The sequence below is a fragment of the Oncorhynchus keta genome, chromosome 2 (assembly GCF_023373465.1).
Source record: "Oncorhynchus keta strain PuntledgeMale-10-30-2019 chromosome 2, Oket_V2, whole genome shotgun sequence".
Classification (NCBI taxonomy): Eukaryota; Metazoa; Chordata; class Actinopteri; order Salmoniformes; family Salmonidae; genus Oncorhynchus; species Oncorhynchus keta.
Window position 1 is genome coordinate 57259281 of NC_068422.1, and position 17862 is coordinate 57277142.

General features: G+C 43.0%; 1 protein-coding gene across 3 annotated transcripts in view; it reads right to left on the minus strand.

Moving 5' to 3' along the window:
• The window catches only part of LOC118402907 (SH3 and multiple ankyrin repeat domains protein 2-like), a 251879-nt gene that overhangs the window by 81272 nt on the left and 152745 nt on the right, over nt 1-17862 (minus strand). For all 3 annotated transcript variants that reach the window (XM_052478931.1, XM_052478928.1, XM_052478937.1), the window contains 3 exons: nt 15768-15907; nt 14965-15078; nt 1006-1087 (listed from right to left, as the gene is read on the minus strand). In XM_052478931.1, the coding sequence (XP_052334891.1) occupies nt 1006-1087; nt 14965-15078; nt 15768-15907 (336 nt within the window). The remainder of the gene's footprint in view (nt 1-1005; nt 1088-14964; nt 15079-15767; nt 15908-17862) is intronic.

Sequence of the window (17862 nt, forward strand, 5' to 3'; positions counted from 1 at the left end):
TGCTCCCTGAACATTAGCTGCATGATGCTTCTATGTGTGTGTGTGTGTGTGTGTGTGTGTGTGTGTGTGTGCGTGCAGTAGTATAAAGTACATAAGTAAAAATACTTTAAAGCACTACTTAAGTAGTTTTCTTGGGGTATCTATACTTTACTTTTTTAGGAATGAAGTGAAGTAAAAGTAAATGCTGTAAAAAATATAAATAGTAAAGTCATGTACTTTTTCTCCATACATTTTCCCTGACACCAAAAAATACTTGTTACATTTTGAATGCTTAGCATCACAAGAAAATGGTCCAATTCACCCACATATCAAGAGAACATCCCTAGTCATCCCTACTGCCTCTGATCTGGTGGACTCACCAAACACCCATGCTTCGTTTGTAAATGATGAATGAGTGTTGGAGTGTGCCCCTGGCTATCCGTACATTTTCAAAACAAGAAAATGGTGTCATCTAGTTTGCTTAATATAAGGAATTAGAAATGATCTCTACTTTGACTTTTAATACTTAAGTATATTTTAGCAATTACATTGACTTTTTATGCTTAAGTATATTTAAAACCAAATACTTAGACTTAGACTTTTACTTTTACTCAAGTATTATTTTCCTGGGCGACTTTCACTTTTACTTGAGTCACTTTCTATGAAGGTATCTTTACTTTTACTCTTTTACTCAATAATACTCTTTTATTGAGTAATTGTTCCACCACTGTGTGTACTATCTTTCATGCTTGCGTGTGTGTGTGGACTGTGGAGGAATTACCTAGTGGTCAAATCCAACACCTTGGAAATTAAGCCTGTGACTGGGAGTGGATAAGACAACGGGAGAGAAGAATTAGAGGAGAAAAATTGAAGGATAACTTCAATTGAAAACGAGAAGAAAAAAAACGAACCTCAAAACACTGCTCTGAGACACGCTACCACTTCACATAAACCTCCACTTAGCTTATCACCCTGTGTGTTGGTTTGTGTATGTGTGTTTTAGGACAGGCATCTGAGTAACCTTACCTGGAGGCGTCAAAGCTATCGTAGGACCCCACAGTGTAGTGGCGGAAGAGTTTCCTCCTGTCCGAGCGATCAGCTCTTGTGTCTGTGGAAGAACAGAAGGACCAACAGTCATTGACCACATCAGTCACCGACCGCATGCATGGCTACAGAAATCAATTCATCAACAGTAATAGAAAGAAAGAAAACAAACAGTAGCAACATGCAAACTGTGAAACTCCTGTACAAGAAAGTGCAGCTCTGCAATCCAATCAAATGTGCAAACAAACATAGACATATGGACACACTCCAGTTTTCATTCTAAGGGTACACAACGAATTACAAGTTAGAAATCGACCCCCAACCCCTACCACCCTATGGGCACTTCAAGTATATAGATCTGAAGGGATTGGATAAAGTGACAGTGACAACAACAAGCTGCAGAAGTGTGCACCACTGAAACACAAATAACTATCTCCTTTGGTAAAAAACCAACAACAACCCTTAATTAAGCAATAATCCAACTCAAGTAACCAACAAGTGTGTGTACACACGTGCACACACACACGTGCACACACACACACACACACACACACACACACACACACACACACACACACACACACACACACACACACACACACACACACACACACACACACACACACACACACACACACACACACACACACACACACACACACACACTTACCTCCGAAATGAACTTTCCTCCTGATAGAGGCAGTTTTTTCCATTTGCACTCCTAAATGTCTCTTCCCTCTTTCCCTCCCTCACTTTATGTCTTTCACATACACCTTCTCTATCACTCTCATTCTTTCAGACACTCTTTCTCTATCTCTCCCTCGCTCTTCATATTTCTCTCTATCCCTCTCTCTCAGATGCAATCAGTGACAGGGACATGCCTTGAATGACCAGAAATGCCCAAATCCACAGTGTCTAGAGAAAAGCCGGAAAACCAGACAGGCAGTCCCACTAAGCGTTAAGGATTGAATCCGGGTTGAGCTCTGTGGTTATTGCTGAGAGGAGAACATAATGTAAAGGAGAAGAGAGATAATGAAGAGAGAAGGGAGGAGAAAGAGATAAATACTACATCACAACAGGCCCACTCCATAGCAACCACTGTAGGGAGTTTGTTTCCATGACCACCGATCAATGGAGAAGGTACATGACGTATATGTCTGGTCGCTGAGAAGGTTTCCTTAGTGTGTGTGTGTGTCTACATATCTGAATGTGTGGGTGTGCAGGGGGAGTGGTAGAGTAATTGAAGGGTGTGCATGCGTGTGTGTGTGTGTGTGTGGAAGAGGGGGGATGGTTATGGTTTTGCTTACAGTTCAACGTGAAGGGGGGTCTTCGTTGACCTCCATTTCCCTATTTTCTACTTTTCCTCCCCCATCCCTCCTTTGTTCCCTCCCTCCTACTGACACTAATCTCACACAGTTTGGGGGAGTGGAAAGGACACAAAATGAGCAAGAGAAATTAAAGATTATTTATGAGTAATAAATCATCTTTGCAGGGCTTAAAGTATTTGAGGGATTACACAGCACAGGCAAGCCAACTATATGATTGAAGTTCTGAAACAAACAGAAACACAGACATGCCAATACAATATTTAATTGTCCTGCAAATGGAGGAGAAAATGAAAATACCCCACCCCAAAAATGTAAATACAAAATAGAGAATAAGGACCTGTGCGGCGTTCTCTTTCTCAAAGAAACGCCTGTGTGTGTGTTTGTGTGTGTGTGTCTTTCCCTCTGTTTTCCTCTCTTTCCACCCATGATGGCCAAGGGCGGACTTAGTGATTTGGATACCCCCAGGCAGACGCCAGTCTGAGCGCCAGTCTTTTTACGAAATAAATTGTGTTAACCTAAGTAATTATTTTGTTAAAATTAAATCTTCTTTCTTCCTTTTTCATTTCTCTGCCCTGCTCTGACATTGTCACATGCTTCATAAACAACAGGTGTTGACTAACAGTGACACTTATGGGCCCAACCCAACAATGCAGAGAGAGAGAAAATAGAGAAATAATAGAAAGGCAATAAAACATAATAATAAAAGTCATAATAAATACACAACGAGTAACAAAAACGTGGCTATATACACAGGCTACCAGTACCGGGTCGATGTGCAGGGGTACAAGGTCATTGAGGTAGAAATGTACATACTGTATAACTAGGAATAAAGTGACGAGCCAACAAGGTAGATAATAAACAGTAGCAGCAGCGTATGTGATGAGTCAAAAAAGGTAGTGCAAAGAGGGTCAATGCAGATAGTCCGTGTAGCTATTTGGTTAACTTTTTAATATTATTAACTAACATTGTAACTAACACATGCCGTGAGGTAGCAGAGAGAACAGTCTATGACTTAGGTGGCTGGAGTCTTTCACAATTTTTAGGGCCTTCCTCTGACACCGCCTGGTATAGAGGTCCCAGATTGCAGGGAGCTCAGCCCCAGGGATGTACTGGGCCGTACACACTACCCTATGAAGCACACCTTGCGGTCGGATGCCAAGGACTTGCCAGAACAAGCGGAGATGCAGCCAGTCAAGATGCTCTCAATGGTGCAGCTGTTCAACTTTTTGAGGATCTGAGGGCCCATGCCAAATCTTTTGAGCCAACTGAGGGGGAAGATGCTTCGTTGTGCACTCTTCACGCCCGTGTTGGTGTATGTGGACCATGATAGATCCTTAGTGATGTGGACACCAAAGAACTTGAAGCTCTCAACCTGCTCCACTACAGCCCCATCGATGTGAATGGGGCCATGCTCGGCCGTCCATTTCCTGTAGTCCACGTTCAGCTCCTTTGCATTGCTGACGTTGAGGGAGATGCTGTTGTCCTGGCACCACACAGCCAGGTCTCTGACCTCCTCCCTATAGGCTGTCTCATCGTCATCTGTGATCAGGCTTACCATTGTCGGTGTCATCAGCAAACTTAATGATGGTGTTGGAGTTGTGGAGTCTCAGTCGAGAGTGAACAGTCAATACAGGAAGGAGCTAAGCATGCACCCCTGAGGGTCAGCTTGGCGTATGTGTTGTTGCCTAACCTCACCACCTGGGGAGCGGCCCGTCAGGAAGTCCAGGCTCCAGTTGTAGAGGGAGGTGCTCAGTCCCAGGGTCCTTAACTTAGTGATGAGCTTGGAGGGCACTATGGTGTTAAACGGTGAGCTGTAGTCAATAAACAGCATTCTCACATAGGTGTTCCTCTTGTCCAGGTGAGAGAAAGCAGTGTGAAATGCAATATCAATTCTGTGGATTTGTTTGGGTGGTATGCGATTTGGAGTGGGTCCAGGGTGTCTGGGCTGATGGTGTTGATGTGAGCCATGACCAGCCTTTCAAAGGCTTTCATGGCTACAGATGTCATTTAGAAAGGTTACCTTGGCGTTCTTGGGAACATGGACTTACAATATGTAGGCTTTACAGGCTGCGTCAGGTAGAGTTTGAAAATGTAAGTGATGGTCTGAGTGTGGTCTGAGTTTGCGCATGGTCTGAATATGCGTCCTGAAAATCTGTCTGGCCGTGTGAATGTTAACCTGTTTACAGGTGTAGCTCGGACACGGAGAGCATGGTCACACAGTCCTACGGGACAGCTGGTGCTCTCATGCATGATTCAGTGTTGCTTGCCTCGAAGCAGTTGCTGACACTATAGATGTTAGCTACTACAGTGACTGAAATGAGTTTCAGAGTGGGTGGAAAGGAATAAGTTAGTCCTAAATATTTCTAAAACGAAAAGCATTGTATTTGGGACAATTCATTCACTAAACCCTAAACCTCAACTAAATCTTGTAATAAATAATGTGGAAATTGAGCGAAGTTGAGGTGACTAAACTGCTTGGAGTAACCCTGGATTGTAAACTGTCATGCTTAAAACAATAGCTAAGATGGGGAGAAGAATGTCCATAACAAATCGCTGCCCTACCTTCTTAACAGCACCAGCACTATCAATTGGAAGTGATGCAGACAATTACATTGATGGAAGCTACTCTCTATCTGCAATATTAAAGCTGATCTACCCCCTACAAAAAACAGCACTATCAACAAGGCAGGTCCTACAGGCCCTAGTTTTGTCTCACTTGGACTACTGTTCAGTCGTGTGGTCAGGTGCCACAAAAATGGACTTCGGAAAATTGCAATCGGCTCAGAACTGGACTGCACGACTAGCCCTTGGATGTACACAGAGAGCGAATACTAATAATACGCATGTCAATCTCTCCTGGCTGAAAGTGGAGGAAAGATTGACTTCATCACCACTTGTATTTATGAGAGGTATTGGCATGTTGAATGCACCGAGCTGTCTGTTTGAACTACTGGCACACAGCTCAGACACCCAAGCATATACCACCACAAGACATGCCACAAGAGGTCTCTTCACAGTCCCCAAGTACCGAACAGACTATGGGAGGCACACAGTACTACATAGAGCCATGACTACATGGAACTCTATTCCACATCAAGTAACTATTGCAATATTGTTATGTTTTAAAAATTGTATAAACTGCCTTAATTTTGCTGGACCCCAGGAAGAGTAGCTGCTGCCTTGGCAGCAGCTAATGGGGATCCATAAGAAATACAAATACAAATTAATGTTATTGCAACGTTTCCATGAAACGTGTCTAGAACATAAATATCTTATGTTCTGAGAATGTGTCAACCATATTAGCCAGCCTGCCAGCTTAGTGGAGCCTGCCATTAGCACTGTCAGTGTAGTCAGCTCAGCTATCCCCATTGAGACTGTGTCTGTGCCTTGATCTAGGTTAAACATGGCGGTGTTCGCCAGCAATCTCACTGGAATAAAGACCTCCTCCATTCCTGCCATTTTTGAAAGAGATTGTGATATCTCACATCTCAAAATAGGGCTACTTAATGTTAGATCCTTCACTTCCAAGGCAGTTATAGTCAATTAACTAATCACTGATCATAATCTTGATGTGATTGGCCTGACTAAAACATGGCTTAAGCCTGATGAATTTACTGTGTTAAATGAGGCCTCACCTCCTGGTTACACTAGTGTACATATCCCCCGCGCATCCCATAAAGGCGGAGGTGTTGCTGACATTTACGATAGCAAATTTCAATTTACAAAACAAAAATGACGTTTTCATGTTTTGAGCTTCTCGTCATGAAATCTATGCAGCCTACTCAATCACTTTTTATAGATACTGTTTACAGGCCTCCTGGGCCATATACAGCGTTCCTTACTGAGTTCTCTGAATTCCTATCGGACCTTGTAGTCATGGCAGATAATATTCAAATATTTGCTGACTTTAATATTCACATGGAACAGTCCTTAAAAAGCCTTCGGAGCCATCATTGAATTGGTGGGTTTTGTCCAACATGTCTCCGGACCCACTCACTGCCACAGTCATCCGCTGGACCTAGTTTTGTCCCGTGGAATAAATGTTTTGTATCTTAATGTTTTTACTCATAATTCTGGACTACCGGACCACCATTTTATTACATTTGCAATCGCAACAAATAATATGCTCAGACCCCAACCAAGGATCATCAAAAGTCATGCTATAAATTCTCGGACAACCCAAAGATTCCTAGATGCCCTTCCAGACTCCCTCCACCTACCCAAGGACGTCAAAGTACAAAAATCAGTTAACCACCTAACTGAGGAACTCAATTTAACCTTGCACAATACCCTAGATGCAGTCGCACCCCTAAAAAACATTGGTCATAAGAAACATGGTATACAGAAATTACCCGAGCTCTGAAGCAAGCATCCAGGAAATTGGAACGGAAATGGCGCTACACCAAACTGGAAGTCATCCGACTAGCTTGGAAAGACAGTACCGTGCAGTATCGAAGAGCCCTCACTGCTTCTCGATCATCCTATTCCAACTTTAATTGAGGAAAGTAAGAACAATCCTAAATGTATTTTTGATACTGTCGCAAGGCTAACTAAAACGCAACATTCCCCAAGAGAGGATGGCTTTCACTTCAGCAGTGATAAAATCAGTAACTTCTTTGAGGAAAAGATCATGATCAATGGAAAGCAAATTACGGACTCCTCTTTAATTCTGCATATTCCTCCAAAGCTCAGTTGTCCTGAGTCTGCACAACTCTGCCAGGACCTAGGATCAAGGGAGAGACTCAAGTTTTTTAATACTATACCTCTTGACACATTGATGAAAATAATCATGGCCACTGTCACGTTCTGACCATCGTTTGTATGTGTTTTCCTTGTTTTAGTGTTGGTCAGGATGTGGGCTGGGTGGGCATTCTATGTTGGATGTCTTGTTTGTCTATTTCTATGTCTGGCCTGATATGGTTCTCAATCAGAGGCAGGTGTTAGTCATTGTCTCTGATTGGGAACCATATTTAGGTAGCCTGTTTTGTGTTGGGTTTTGTGGGTGATCGTTCCTGTCTCTGTGTTTGCACCAGATAGGACTATTTAGGTTTTCACTTTTCTCATTTTGTTTAGTCTGTTCATGTATGTCTTTATTAAAAACATGAATAACCACCACGCTGCATTTTGGTCCGCCTCTCCTTCAGATGAAGAAAACCGTTACAGCCACTTAACCTTCAAGCTGCATACTGGACCCTATTGCAACTAAACTACTGAAAGAGATGCTTCCTGTGCTTGGCTGCTGACCTATGTTGAACATAATAAACGGCTCTCTATCCACCGGATGTGTACCAAACTCTAAAAGTGGCAGTAATAAAGCCTCTCTTGAAAAAGACAAACCTTGACCCAGAAAATATTTAAAAAATGAATTGGCCTATATCGAATCTCCCATTCCTCTCAATTTTTATTTGAAAAAGCCGTTGGCAGCAACTCACTGCCTTCCTGAAGACAATCAATGTATACGAAAGAGAGATTGGAAACTCAAATTAGTCTACACGGCCATGTTCTGGCCTGGTTTAGATCTTATCTGTCGGAAATATATCAGTTTGTCTCTGTGATTGGTTTGTCCTTTTAGGACCACTATTGTTTTCACTATATATTTTACCTCTTGGTGATGTCATTCGGAAACATAATGCTAACTTTCACTGCTATGCGGACGACACACAGCTGTACATTTCAATGAAACAATGGTGAAGCCCCAAAGTTGCCCTCCCTGGAAGCCTGTGTTTCAGACATAAGGAAGTGGATGGCTGCAAATGTTCCAATTTTAAACAGAGATGCTTGTTCTTGGTCTCTGTTGATCCTGACAATTAATCTTGATGGTTATATAGTCATCTCAAATAAAACTGGGAAGGACCTCGGCATTACTCTGGACCCTGATCTCTCTTTTGACAAATATATCAAGACAGTTTCAAGAACAGCTTTTTTTCCATCTACGTAACATTGCAAAAATCAGAAACTTTCTGTCCAAAAATAATGCAGAAAAATGTATCCATATTTTTGTCACTTTTAGGTTAGTCTACTGCAATGCTCTACTTTCTAGCTACTCGGATAAAGCATTAAATACACTTCAGTTAGTGCTAAACATGGCTGCTGATCATATTATTCTAGTGCTTGCATCTCTACACCTGCTTCCTGTTATGGTAAGGGCTGATTTCAAGGTTTTACTGCTAACCTACAAAGCATTACATGGGCTTGCACCTACCTATCTTTCTGATTTGGTCCTGCCGTACATACCTACACGTACGCTACGGTCACAAGACGCAGGCCTCCTTACTGTCCCTAGAATGTCTAAGCAAACAGCTGGAGGCAGGGCTTTCTCCTATAGAGCTCCATTTTTATGGAATGGTCTGCCTATCCATGTGAGAGACGCAGACTCGGTCTCAACCTTTAAGTTTATTGAAGACTCATCTCTTCATTAGGTCCTATGATTAAGTGTAGTCTGGCCCAGGAGTGTGAAGGTGAACGGAAAGGCACTGGAGCAACGAATTGCCCTTGCTGTCTCTGCCTGGCCAGTTTCCCTCTTTCAACTAGGATTCTCTACCTCAAATCTTATTACAGGGGCTCGGTCACTGGCTTACTGGTGCTCTTCCATGCCATCCCTAGAAGGGGTGCGTCACTTGAGTGGTTTGAGTCACTGACATGATCTCCTGTTTGGGTTGGCGCCCCACCTTGGGTTTGCTGTGGGGGAGATCTTCGTGGGCTATACTCGGCCTTGTCTCAGGATGGTAAGTTGGTGGTTGAAGATATCCCTCTAGTGGTCTGGGGGCAGTGCTTTGGCAAAGTAGGTGGGGTTATATCCTGCCTGTTTGGCCCTGTCCGAGTGTATCGTTGGATGGGGTCACAGTGTCTCTCGACCCCTCCTGTCTGAGCCTCCAGTATTTATTGTGCAGAAGTTTATGTGTCGGGGGGCTCGGGTCAGTCTGTTATATCTGGAGTATTTATCCTGTCTTATCCGGTGTCCTGTGTGAATTTAAGTATGCTTTCTCTAATTCTCTCTCTTTCTTTGATTCTTTCTTTCTTTCTGTCTTTCTTTCTTTTGGAGGAGGACCTGAGCCCTAGGACCATGCCTCAGGACTACCTGGCCCGATGACTCTTTACTGTCCTCAATCCACCTCGTCATACTACTGCTCCAGTTTGAACCGTTCTGCCTGCGGCTATGGAACCCTGACCTGTTCACCAGACGTGCTACCTGTCCCAGACCTGCTGTTTTCAACTCTCTAGAGACAGCAGGAGCGGTAGAGATACTCTGACTGATCGGCTATGAAAAGCCAACTGACATTTACTTCTGAGGCGCTGACCTGTTGCACCCTCGACAACCACTGTGATTATTATTATCTTTGAACATTTGAATATCTTGGCCATGTTCTGTTATAATCTCCACCTGGCACAGCCAGAAGAGGACTGGCCACCCTTCATAGCCTGGTTCCTCTCTAGGTTTCTTCCTAGGTTCTGGCCTTTCTAGGGAGTTTTTCCTAGCCACCGTGCTTCTACACCTGCATTTCTTGCTGTTTGGGGTTTTAGGCTGAGTTTCTGTACAGCACTTTGTGACATCAGCTGATGTAAGAAGGGCTTTAGAAATAGATTTGATTGATTGATGTTCTGTGTATGTATGGTGGGACATTTTTGGAATATTCTCCTAACCATCAGCAAACTGGACATATGAATGTTCTTGCAACATTCCCATGAAACGTATCTAGAACATTAATATCTTATGTTGTGTGAACATGGCAACCATGTTCTGTGTAGGTTTGGTGGGACGTTGATTATATATTCTCCTAACACACAGAAAACTGGACACATGAATACTCTTGCAACATCCCATAAAACATGTCTAGAACATGGTTGTATATTCTGAGAACCTTGTAACCACATTCTAGATCATTTATGCTTGACATAAAGGGAATGTTCCCATAATTTTAGCACCAAAACATGCTAAAAAGATTCTTAGAAGGTTTTTGCTAACATAGATTGAATTTTCCTCTAACTAATGGAAAAAGTTAGGGAACATTGAGAGTAACATTACAAAAAGATTCTCTCTCCCTAGAATTTTAAGCTGGGCACTTACTGATTTGCCAATATAAAAACTGTCCCCTTTAAAAATACTACTAAGTAAGTACATGTAGTACATGTAGGTAAAGTAGACAATCAGACTCAATCTTCACACTTTCAATTCCTGCTATACATGCATTCGCAATGAACACGTGCAAGGCCCGGTCTTGATGAGACTGCCCCTGCGAGGGTTTGTACTAGCTAGCTATTTCCATACTGTGTTTCCCTTTTCTGACAGGCATTCTTTGGGGCAGCCCTAAGGTACTTCTGATCTGGCAATGTGTGAAATGAGTTCTCTCTGCCATGAGCTCCAGGGCTGGTTCAAAAGGGGTGTCGCAGGGAAGGGGTGAGAACAACCAGACAGGAAAAAGGGGGCATGCTCCGCCCCATCTGCCAATATATATACAGTAACAGTCAAAAGTTTGGACACACCTACTCTATATTGTAGAATAATATCACATATTTAGAATCATGTAGTAACCAAAAAAGTGTTAAACAAATCTAAATATATTTTGGCTGCAATTTCTGAGGTGCAGTTAACTATATTGAACTTATTCTCATGCAGCAGAGGTAACTCTGAGTCTTCCTTTCCTGTGGCGTCCTCATGAGAGCCAGTTTCATCATAGCACTTGGCTAACCTTGGCTGACCTTCATGTCTTAAAGTAATGATGGGCTGTCGTTTCTCTGCTGCTTTTGCCATAATATGGACATAGTCTTTTACCAAATAGGTATATCTTCTGTATACCACCCTTACCTTGTCACAACACAACTGATTGGCTCAAACACATTAAGAAGGAAATAAATTCCAAAAATGTACTTTTAACAAGGCACACCTGTTATTTGTGCATTCCAAATGTCTACCTCATGAATCTGGTTGTGAGAATGCCAAGAGTGTGCAAAGCTGTCATCAAGGCAATGGGTGGATACTTTGAAGCATCTCAAATATAAAATATATTTCCATTTTTTAAAACACTTTTTTGTTTACTAAAGATTCCATATTTGTTATTTCATAGTTGTGATGTCTTCACTATTATTTTACAATGTAGAACATAGTAAAAATAAAGAAAAACCCTTGAATGAGTAGGTGTGTCCAAACTTTTGACTGGTACAATATACAGTGCCTTCGATAACGATTCAGACCCCTTGAATTTTTCCACATTTTCTTACGTTACAGCCTTATTCTAAAATGTATTAAATCTACACACAATACCCCATAACAACAAAGCAAAAATAGGTTTTTAGAAATGTTTCCAAATTTATTACAAATAAAAAAATATCGGAAATATCACATTTCCTTAAAAGTATTCAGGCGCTTCACTCAATACTTTTTTGAAACACCTTCGGCAGAGATTACAGCCTCAAGTCTTCTTGGTTATGACCCTACAAGTTTGGCACACCTGTATTTGTGGAGTTTATTCCATTCTTCTCTGCAGATCCTATCAAGCTCTGTCAGGTTGGATGGGGAACGTTGCTGCACAGCTATTTTTCCAGATATGTTTGATCTAGTTCAAGTCCGAGCTCTGGCTGGGCCACTCAAGGAAATTCAGAATTCACTCCTGCATTTTCTTGGCTGTGTGCTTAGGGTCATTGTTCTGTTGGAAGGTGAACCTTCGTTTGAGGTCCTGAGTGATCTGGAGCAGGTTTTCATCAAGGATCACTTTGTACTTTGCTCTGTTGATTAAGATGTGCAAAAGAACACAGACTCTGGACAGAGGAACTCTGCCTAGAAGGCCAGCATCCCGGAGTCGCCTCTTCACTGTTGACATTGAGACTGATGTTTTGCTTTTTTAGTCAGTAAAACAGTTTTCAGCTGTGCTAACATAATTGCAAAAGGGTTTTCTAATGATCAACAAGCCTTTTAAATGATAAACTTGGATTAGCTAACACAACGTGCCATTGGAACACAGGAGTGATGGTTGCTGGTAATGGGCCTCTGTACGCCTATGTAGATATTCCATAAAAAATCTGCCATTTCCAGCTACAATAGTCATTTACAACATTAACAATGTCTACACTGGATTTCTGATCAATGTTATGTTATTTTAATGGAGAGAGGCAGAGAGAAGGAGCCAGGAAGGGTAAGACATAATGCATTTTGTAGTATGCAATTATGCCAACAAAGCATCATTTAATAGAATTTAATTGAGAGAGAGACAGAACAAATAAAAGAAAACAGAGGAATATTGACATCGACAGAGAGCGAGTAAGATGACAGAAAGTGAGGGAGAGTGGGCATAGAGAGAATAAATGGGCCAGTTGAAAGAGAAGGGGTTGGAGCGTGATGTGTTAATTCCCCTGCAGCCCAGAGGACATCAGAACACACCTGATTTATCAGAGCAGCGCTTCGCCTACCAGAGAGAAGAGAGAGACCGGGCCCGTTCACATGGAGCACATGTACCAGAGACAGAGGCTAACACAACTCACTGCCTGCCTTGACATCACTTCACCTAGTACATTTAACCAACACTGAGTCTGAATAATTTTTTAATTGAACCTTTATTTAACTAGGCAAGTCAGTTAAGAACAAATTCTTATTTACAATGACAGCCTACCCCAGGCAACGCTGGGCCTATTGCACACCACATTATGGGACTCCCAAACACAGCCAGATGTGGTACAGCCTGGATTTGAACCAAGGACTGCCTCTTGCACTAAGATGCAGTGCCTTAGACCCCTGCGCAACTCAAGTCCCTGAAAATTGGAATTGGACTGTTAGTGATCCTTTGCTATGGCTAACAGTCGTGAATTGCAGGTTAGCTCTTGCTAAGACCATTCCAGTGCTATGGGTAGCACGAAACAGAGCAATGATTTCTGTTATGTTTACCGAACTATGGTTAGCAACACAATAACTGATCTATCACAGAGATTGATGGCTAATGTGGTTATTGACCAAACGCATGGGAATGGGAAGGAACCCAAGTATCCAGAAATTATTATGGTTATCAGCAATAGGATGACAACCATAACATACAAGAGTGATGTCACACGTGTGCCAGCGTATAATACCCAGAAGACCCCTTGCTTTAAAGGTCATGAGGCAGATCATACTGTACAAAGATATCCAAGGGCCTTTGATGACACAGCAGTGAACACACACACAGTAACATACTAGCTCAAAGCCCAGTAGCAGTGCATTGGTAAAATCACTGGGGAAGCCAAGTCAGGGAAAAAAAGCCATATTACAGCCTGTTTGTCATGTTAATTGCACTGTTTGCTCTATAAACTGTTTGTTTATACCAGTGGAGGCTGCTGCAGGGAGGACGGCTCATAATAATGGCTGGAATAGAGTCAATCGAATGGTATTAAACACATCAAACATGTGGTTTCCATGAGGTTGATACCATTCCATTGACTCCATTCCAGCCATTATTATGAGCCGTCCTCCCTGCAGCAGCCTCCACTGGTTCATATGCCTTGCTACCGTGGTATATAGACCTAAGGCCGAAACGAATAAGAAGACAGTGGCAGAATAAATTCAATCGCACCTTTGTTTCATCACAAAATCGGAGAGCAACATAGCATATTACTTACTTGACCTACAGCATGGTCCAGCAAGTTAATTTTTCCAAAATGTTCAGACCACTAAACAACCATTGATTTAGAACCACAGAGAGTTACCACAGCAAATCGAAAAGTAAATAGGAGCTGTCTTGACTATTCCAACACCATTTCAACTTCCTCATCAAATCACCTGTGCTTAGTCTAACAAAGTGACAACTAAAAGATACCAAAAACAATTTAGTCCAATCAACGTAAGCTAAATATGATGTGGCTGTCCATGATTTGTGTGTGTGTGTCCAAGTAGAAAAAACAACCTACTTGTAGAGAAACGCCAAGGACATCTTCCTCTCTGTCATACAGCACACACTTACATTTTTTGTTGTCCTAGAATACCTGGCTAAAATGCTCGCTTGCAATCCTAACTTCCTTTCATGGGCAATGCGGTGCCCCCACACATTGACTCTGTACCGGTACCCCCTGTATATAGCCTCGCTATGAAGGAAAATGATGAAAGACAGAGAGATAAATGATGCACATTTTTATTTTGTGGAAGCCTGGCTTCCCTTTGCATCCATGAATACACACCAACGTTAAAGCCCCACATGTCTGACATCTGACAGTGTGGCTTGAGAGGAGAAGAGGGGGAGGAGAGGGGAGAGAAGGAATGTGGGGGATCAGGCCTTACCCTCCAATGAACTCCCTCCCTCCTCTGTCTCTCTCTCTCTCTCTACATCTTTCTCTCTTGTCAGGTCTGGAAAGATCTCCTAGCCCCTACACAACTTTGGTAGGCAATCAAATGCTGACGGCTCCACCTAGTGTGTTAATTGGGCTTAGGGGACTTGCCTCCATATTCTTCCACATCACACCAATGCAATTATTTTGGATCTGTACACACTAAACAGTCCCAGTGCAGAGCCCATCTCCTGGGTGGAAAAGTGAGTCTCAGTGCCCTAGGATGCCACCAGTGGGATCCATGGAGCAGAAATCTTCCCTCCTCCTCCTCAGAGATCCCCAACCACTCTCCTATTCCCAAATATCTGGGTCAGCATGCTTAATGACTTACGCATCCTCTCCTCGCTGGGCTTGGCAGGAATCTCCTCCACGCACTCCGCAGGAAACCAGCCCACCTGGCCCCGGGCACTGCCTTCCCAGAAGCCCCCCTCTCCGATGCTCAGAACTGGAGCGAGGGGAGGGGAGTGTGGTGAGAGAGAGAGAGCGAATCATTATACACAGCACATGTACTGTAGTAAATGTCACTTGCGGATCGCATGGTGCCTGTGTTTATAGAGCTCGCCAGCTTGTAGTCCTAAAAAACTGAAATGAATTACCTCTGGTTTGTTCAGCCATTCCTATGAATGGGGAAAGAATGAGGTTTTGGGATAATCGCCGAAAATAAGGTATGAGGTTGACACAGGCTTAGGAGATCTTATACGTTTTGTTGTATGAGCCAGTTAACATTACCTTTAAGAATTATGAAGCCTTTATGTGGTTTATGTGCTTGTTTTAAATACATAAATACTTCTGCAGATGAAGATGATCTCATAGAACACAACGAATAAGATCTGCTAAGCCTGTGTTTACCATAGAACTTATTTTCTGTGCTTATCCAGAAAACACTCTAAACCCCCCATAAACTTTGGCCAACAAGCCATGGTGGAGTTGTTGCTTACAAAAATACGCCATTATTATTGCTCTCTATCAGTTTATTTCTCAGGGACGACATGCTCAACAAATGATGCACCAGATGTAGCTATATACACAGCCAATTTCCATCTGTGTCACAAATGTTTCCAGTGGTAGAGTAGTGTTAAGCGCAATACAATTATATCTGTATGTTCTCTCCTTTAACACTCCCTAATGTCTCACCTTTGACCCTGTCGTTCTTGTAGAGGGGGATCTCTCCCTCGGCCTGTGGCCGGTAGGCGTGGACCACCACAAAGTGCCTCCCTGGCACGGCACTGTACAGCTTCCTCCGCTGCACCCCCACCTCCACATGACCACTGGGGCTGAGGGTGGGGATGGAGAGGTGGGAAGGAGGGAAGAGAGGAGGGGATATGGGAGAGAGGGTGAGAGAGAAGAGGAGGTAGGAGAGACAGAGGAGGTGGACGGAGGAGGAGTGCATGTTAGCACGTGCCACATTTGGCAGAGTATTATAGTATACACCGCTGTCCATCACAGAACCAAGAGGGGAGCGAGGGGTAACGGAAGTGCCTGATTTATGGAGCTTGTAAATGGGGCAGGGTGGAAGCTGGCCCACATAAAGTATCGCTGATCCCTGCAGTGTCCCCCGGGTAGGGAAAAGAGGACACTGGGTTCGCCCACAACACAAACAGACAGGCATCCCAACACAGGGGAGAGAGAAAGAGTCCGTCCTTGCCTTTCTGAGATACATTTGCTTGAGTCCAACGACAGATGAAATCACAAGTTTACTACACTACTGAGACGGACCTAATGTTGTGTATTCACTGGTGTCTGGGTTGATCTGTTGTAGTATTGTATTGGAGCTCCACTTGGTGGTAATCCCCAGCAACAGCACCGTGGTAAGTATTCAAGCACAGCCATACAGAGAGAAAGTGGGATAGAATAAGAGTGATTGTCAGAGGGAGAGAGAGAGAGAGAGAGAGAGAGAGAGAGAGAGAGAGAGAGAGAGAGAGAGAAAGTGGGACAGAATAAGAGTGATTGTCAGAGGGAGAGAGAGAGAGAGAGAGAGAGAGAGAGAGAGAGAGAGAGAGAGAGAGAGAGAGAGAGTAAGTGGGTCGCCTTATCCTGAACACTACTCCCCTCCTCAACCCGGTGTCTATGGAGATCTAGCCCCATTCCAGATCTACACACACACACACACACACACACACACACACACACACACACACACACATACATACAGAATTGAATTATCATGGTATTTCATGACTTTGGGGAGTAAACATGTTTGACCATTAAATATCATATGTTCCCTAACCCAAAACATAACCCTAACTTTAACCCTAAACCTAACCCGTAAGCTTAAAATAACATTTGAACAAATTCAGGACATGAAAAAAGTCCTGACTTTTCAAAAAAGTTATTGTTTTTCTACCTTGTCAGAACATAAAGGTTAGGAAATTTGTGTGTTGATAAGGTAGAACAAGAAGTACACACACACACACACACACACACACACACACACACACACACACACACACACACACACACACACACACACACACACACACACACACACACACACACACACACACACACACACACACACACTTACTTAGGGGAATACCAGGGTTGTATAAAATAAAATAGGGGGCATGACTTTCCAAACCATAAATAGAAATAAAGAATGTACCGATCAAATGCAAAGACTTACAAATGACATCAGTTCTAGACGCTACATAGCTCAACCCCTTTTGGGAAATATGGGCCAAGAAGGGGTCCATCCTATCGCTTTGACCAATTCCATTGATCTCTCTTGATCAGTGACAACAATGGGGAAGGACAGGGAAAAGAGGAGAAAAACGAAGGAGCGTTTCTTCCAGATGATTGGCCACATTCCCTGCTGTGTCTTGGCAATTAGTGGAGTGGCATTGAAAATATGTTAATTAGACAATACTAAAACTTCCTGTGTAAGTTCACTCTGTTAATCAATGATGCCCTCTGAGAGAGAGAGAGAGAGAGAGAGAGAGAGAGAGAGAGAGAGAGAGAGAGAGAGAGAGAGAGAGAGAGAGACTTGCCTTGACACGTCCTCTTCCTCTCTCAGACGATGCTCAGGCTGATTTTCAGTATAAAGGGATTGTCCACTCAAAATACAATCTAACCTGATTAAATCATTGTTGGTTATGTTCAACAGGGTTGGCTGCTTCTATTTCGTCCCAATTGATTGTAGAAACAAATCTGGGTCATTTCGGTGGCTGAAGACTACCTTAGCCTTCCAAGCCCAAGCTATAGCCCAAGGCATTAGCTCCGGCAGCTAATG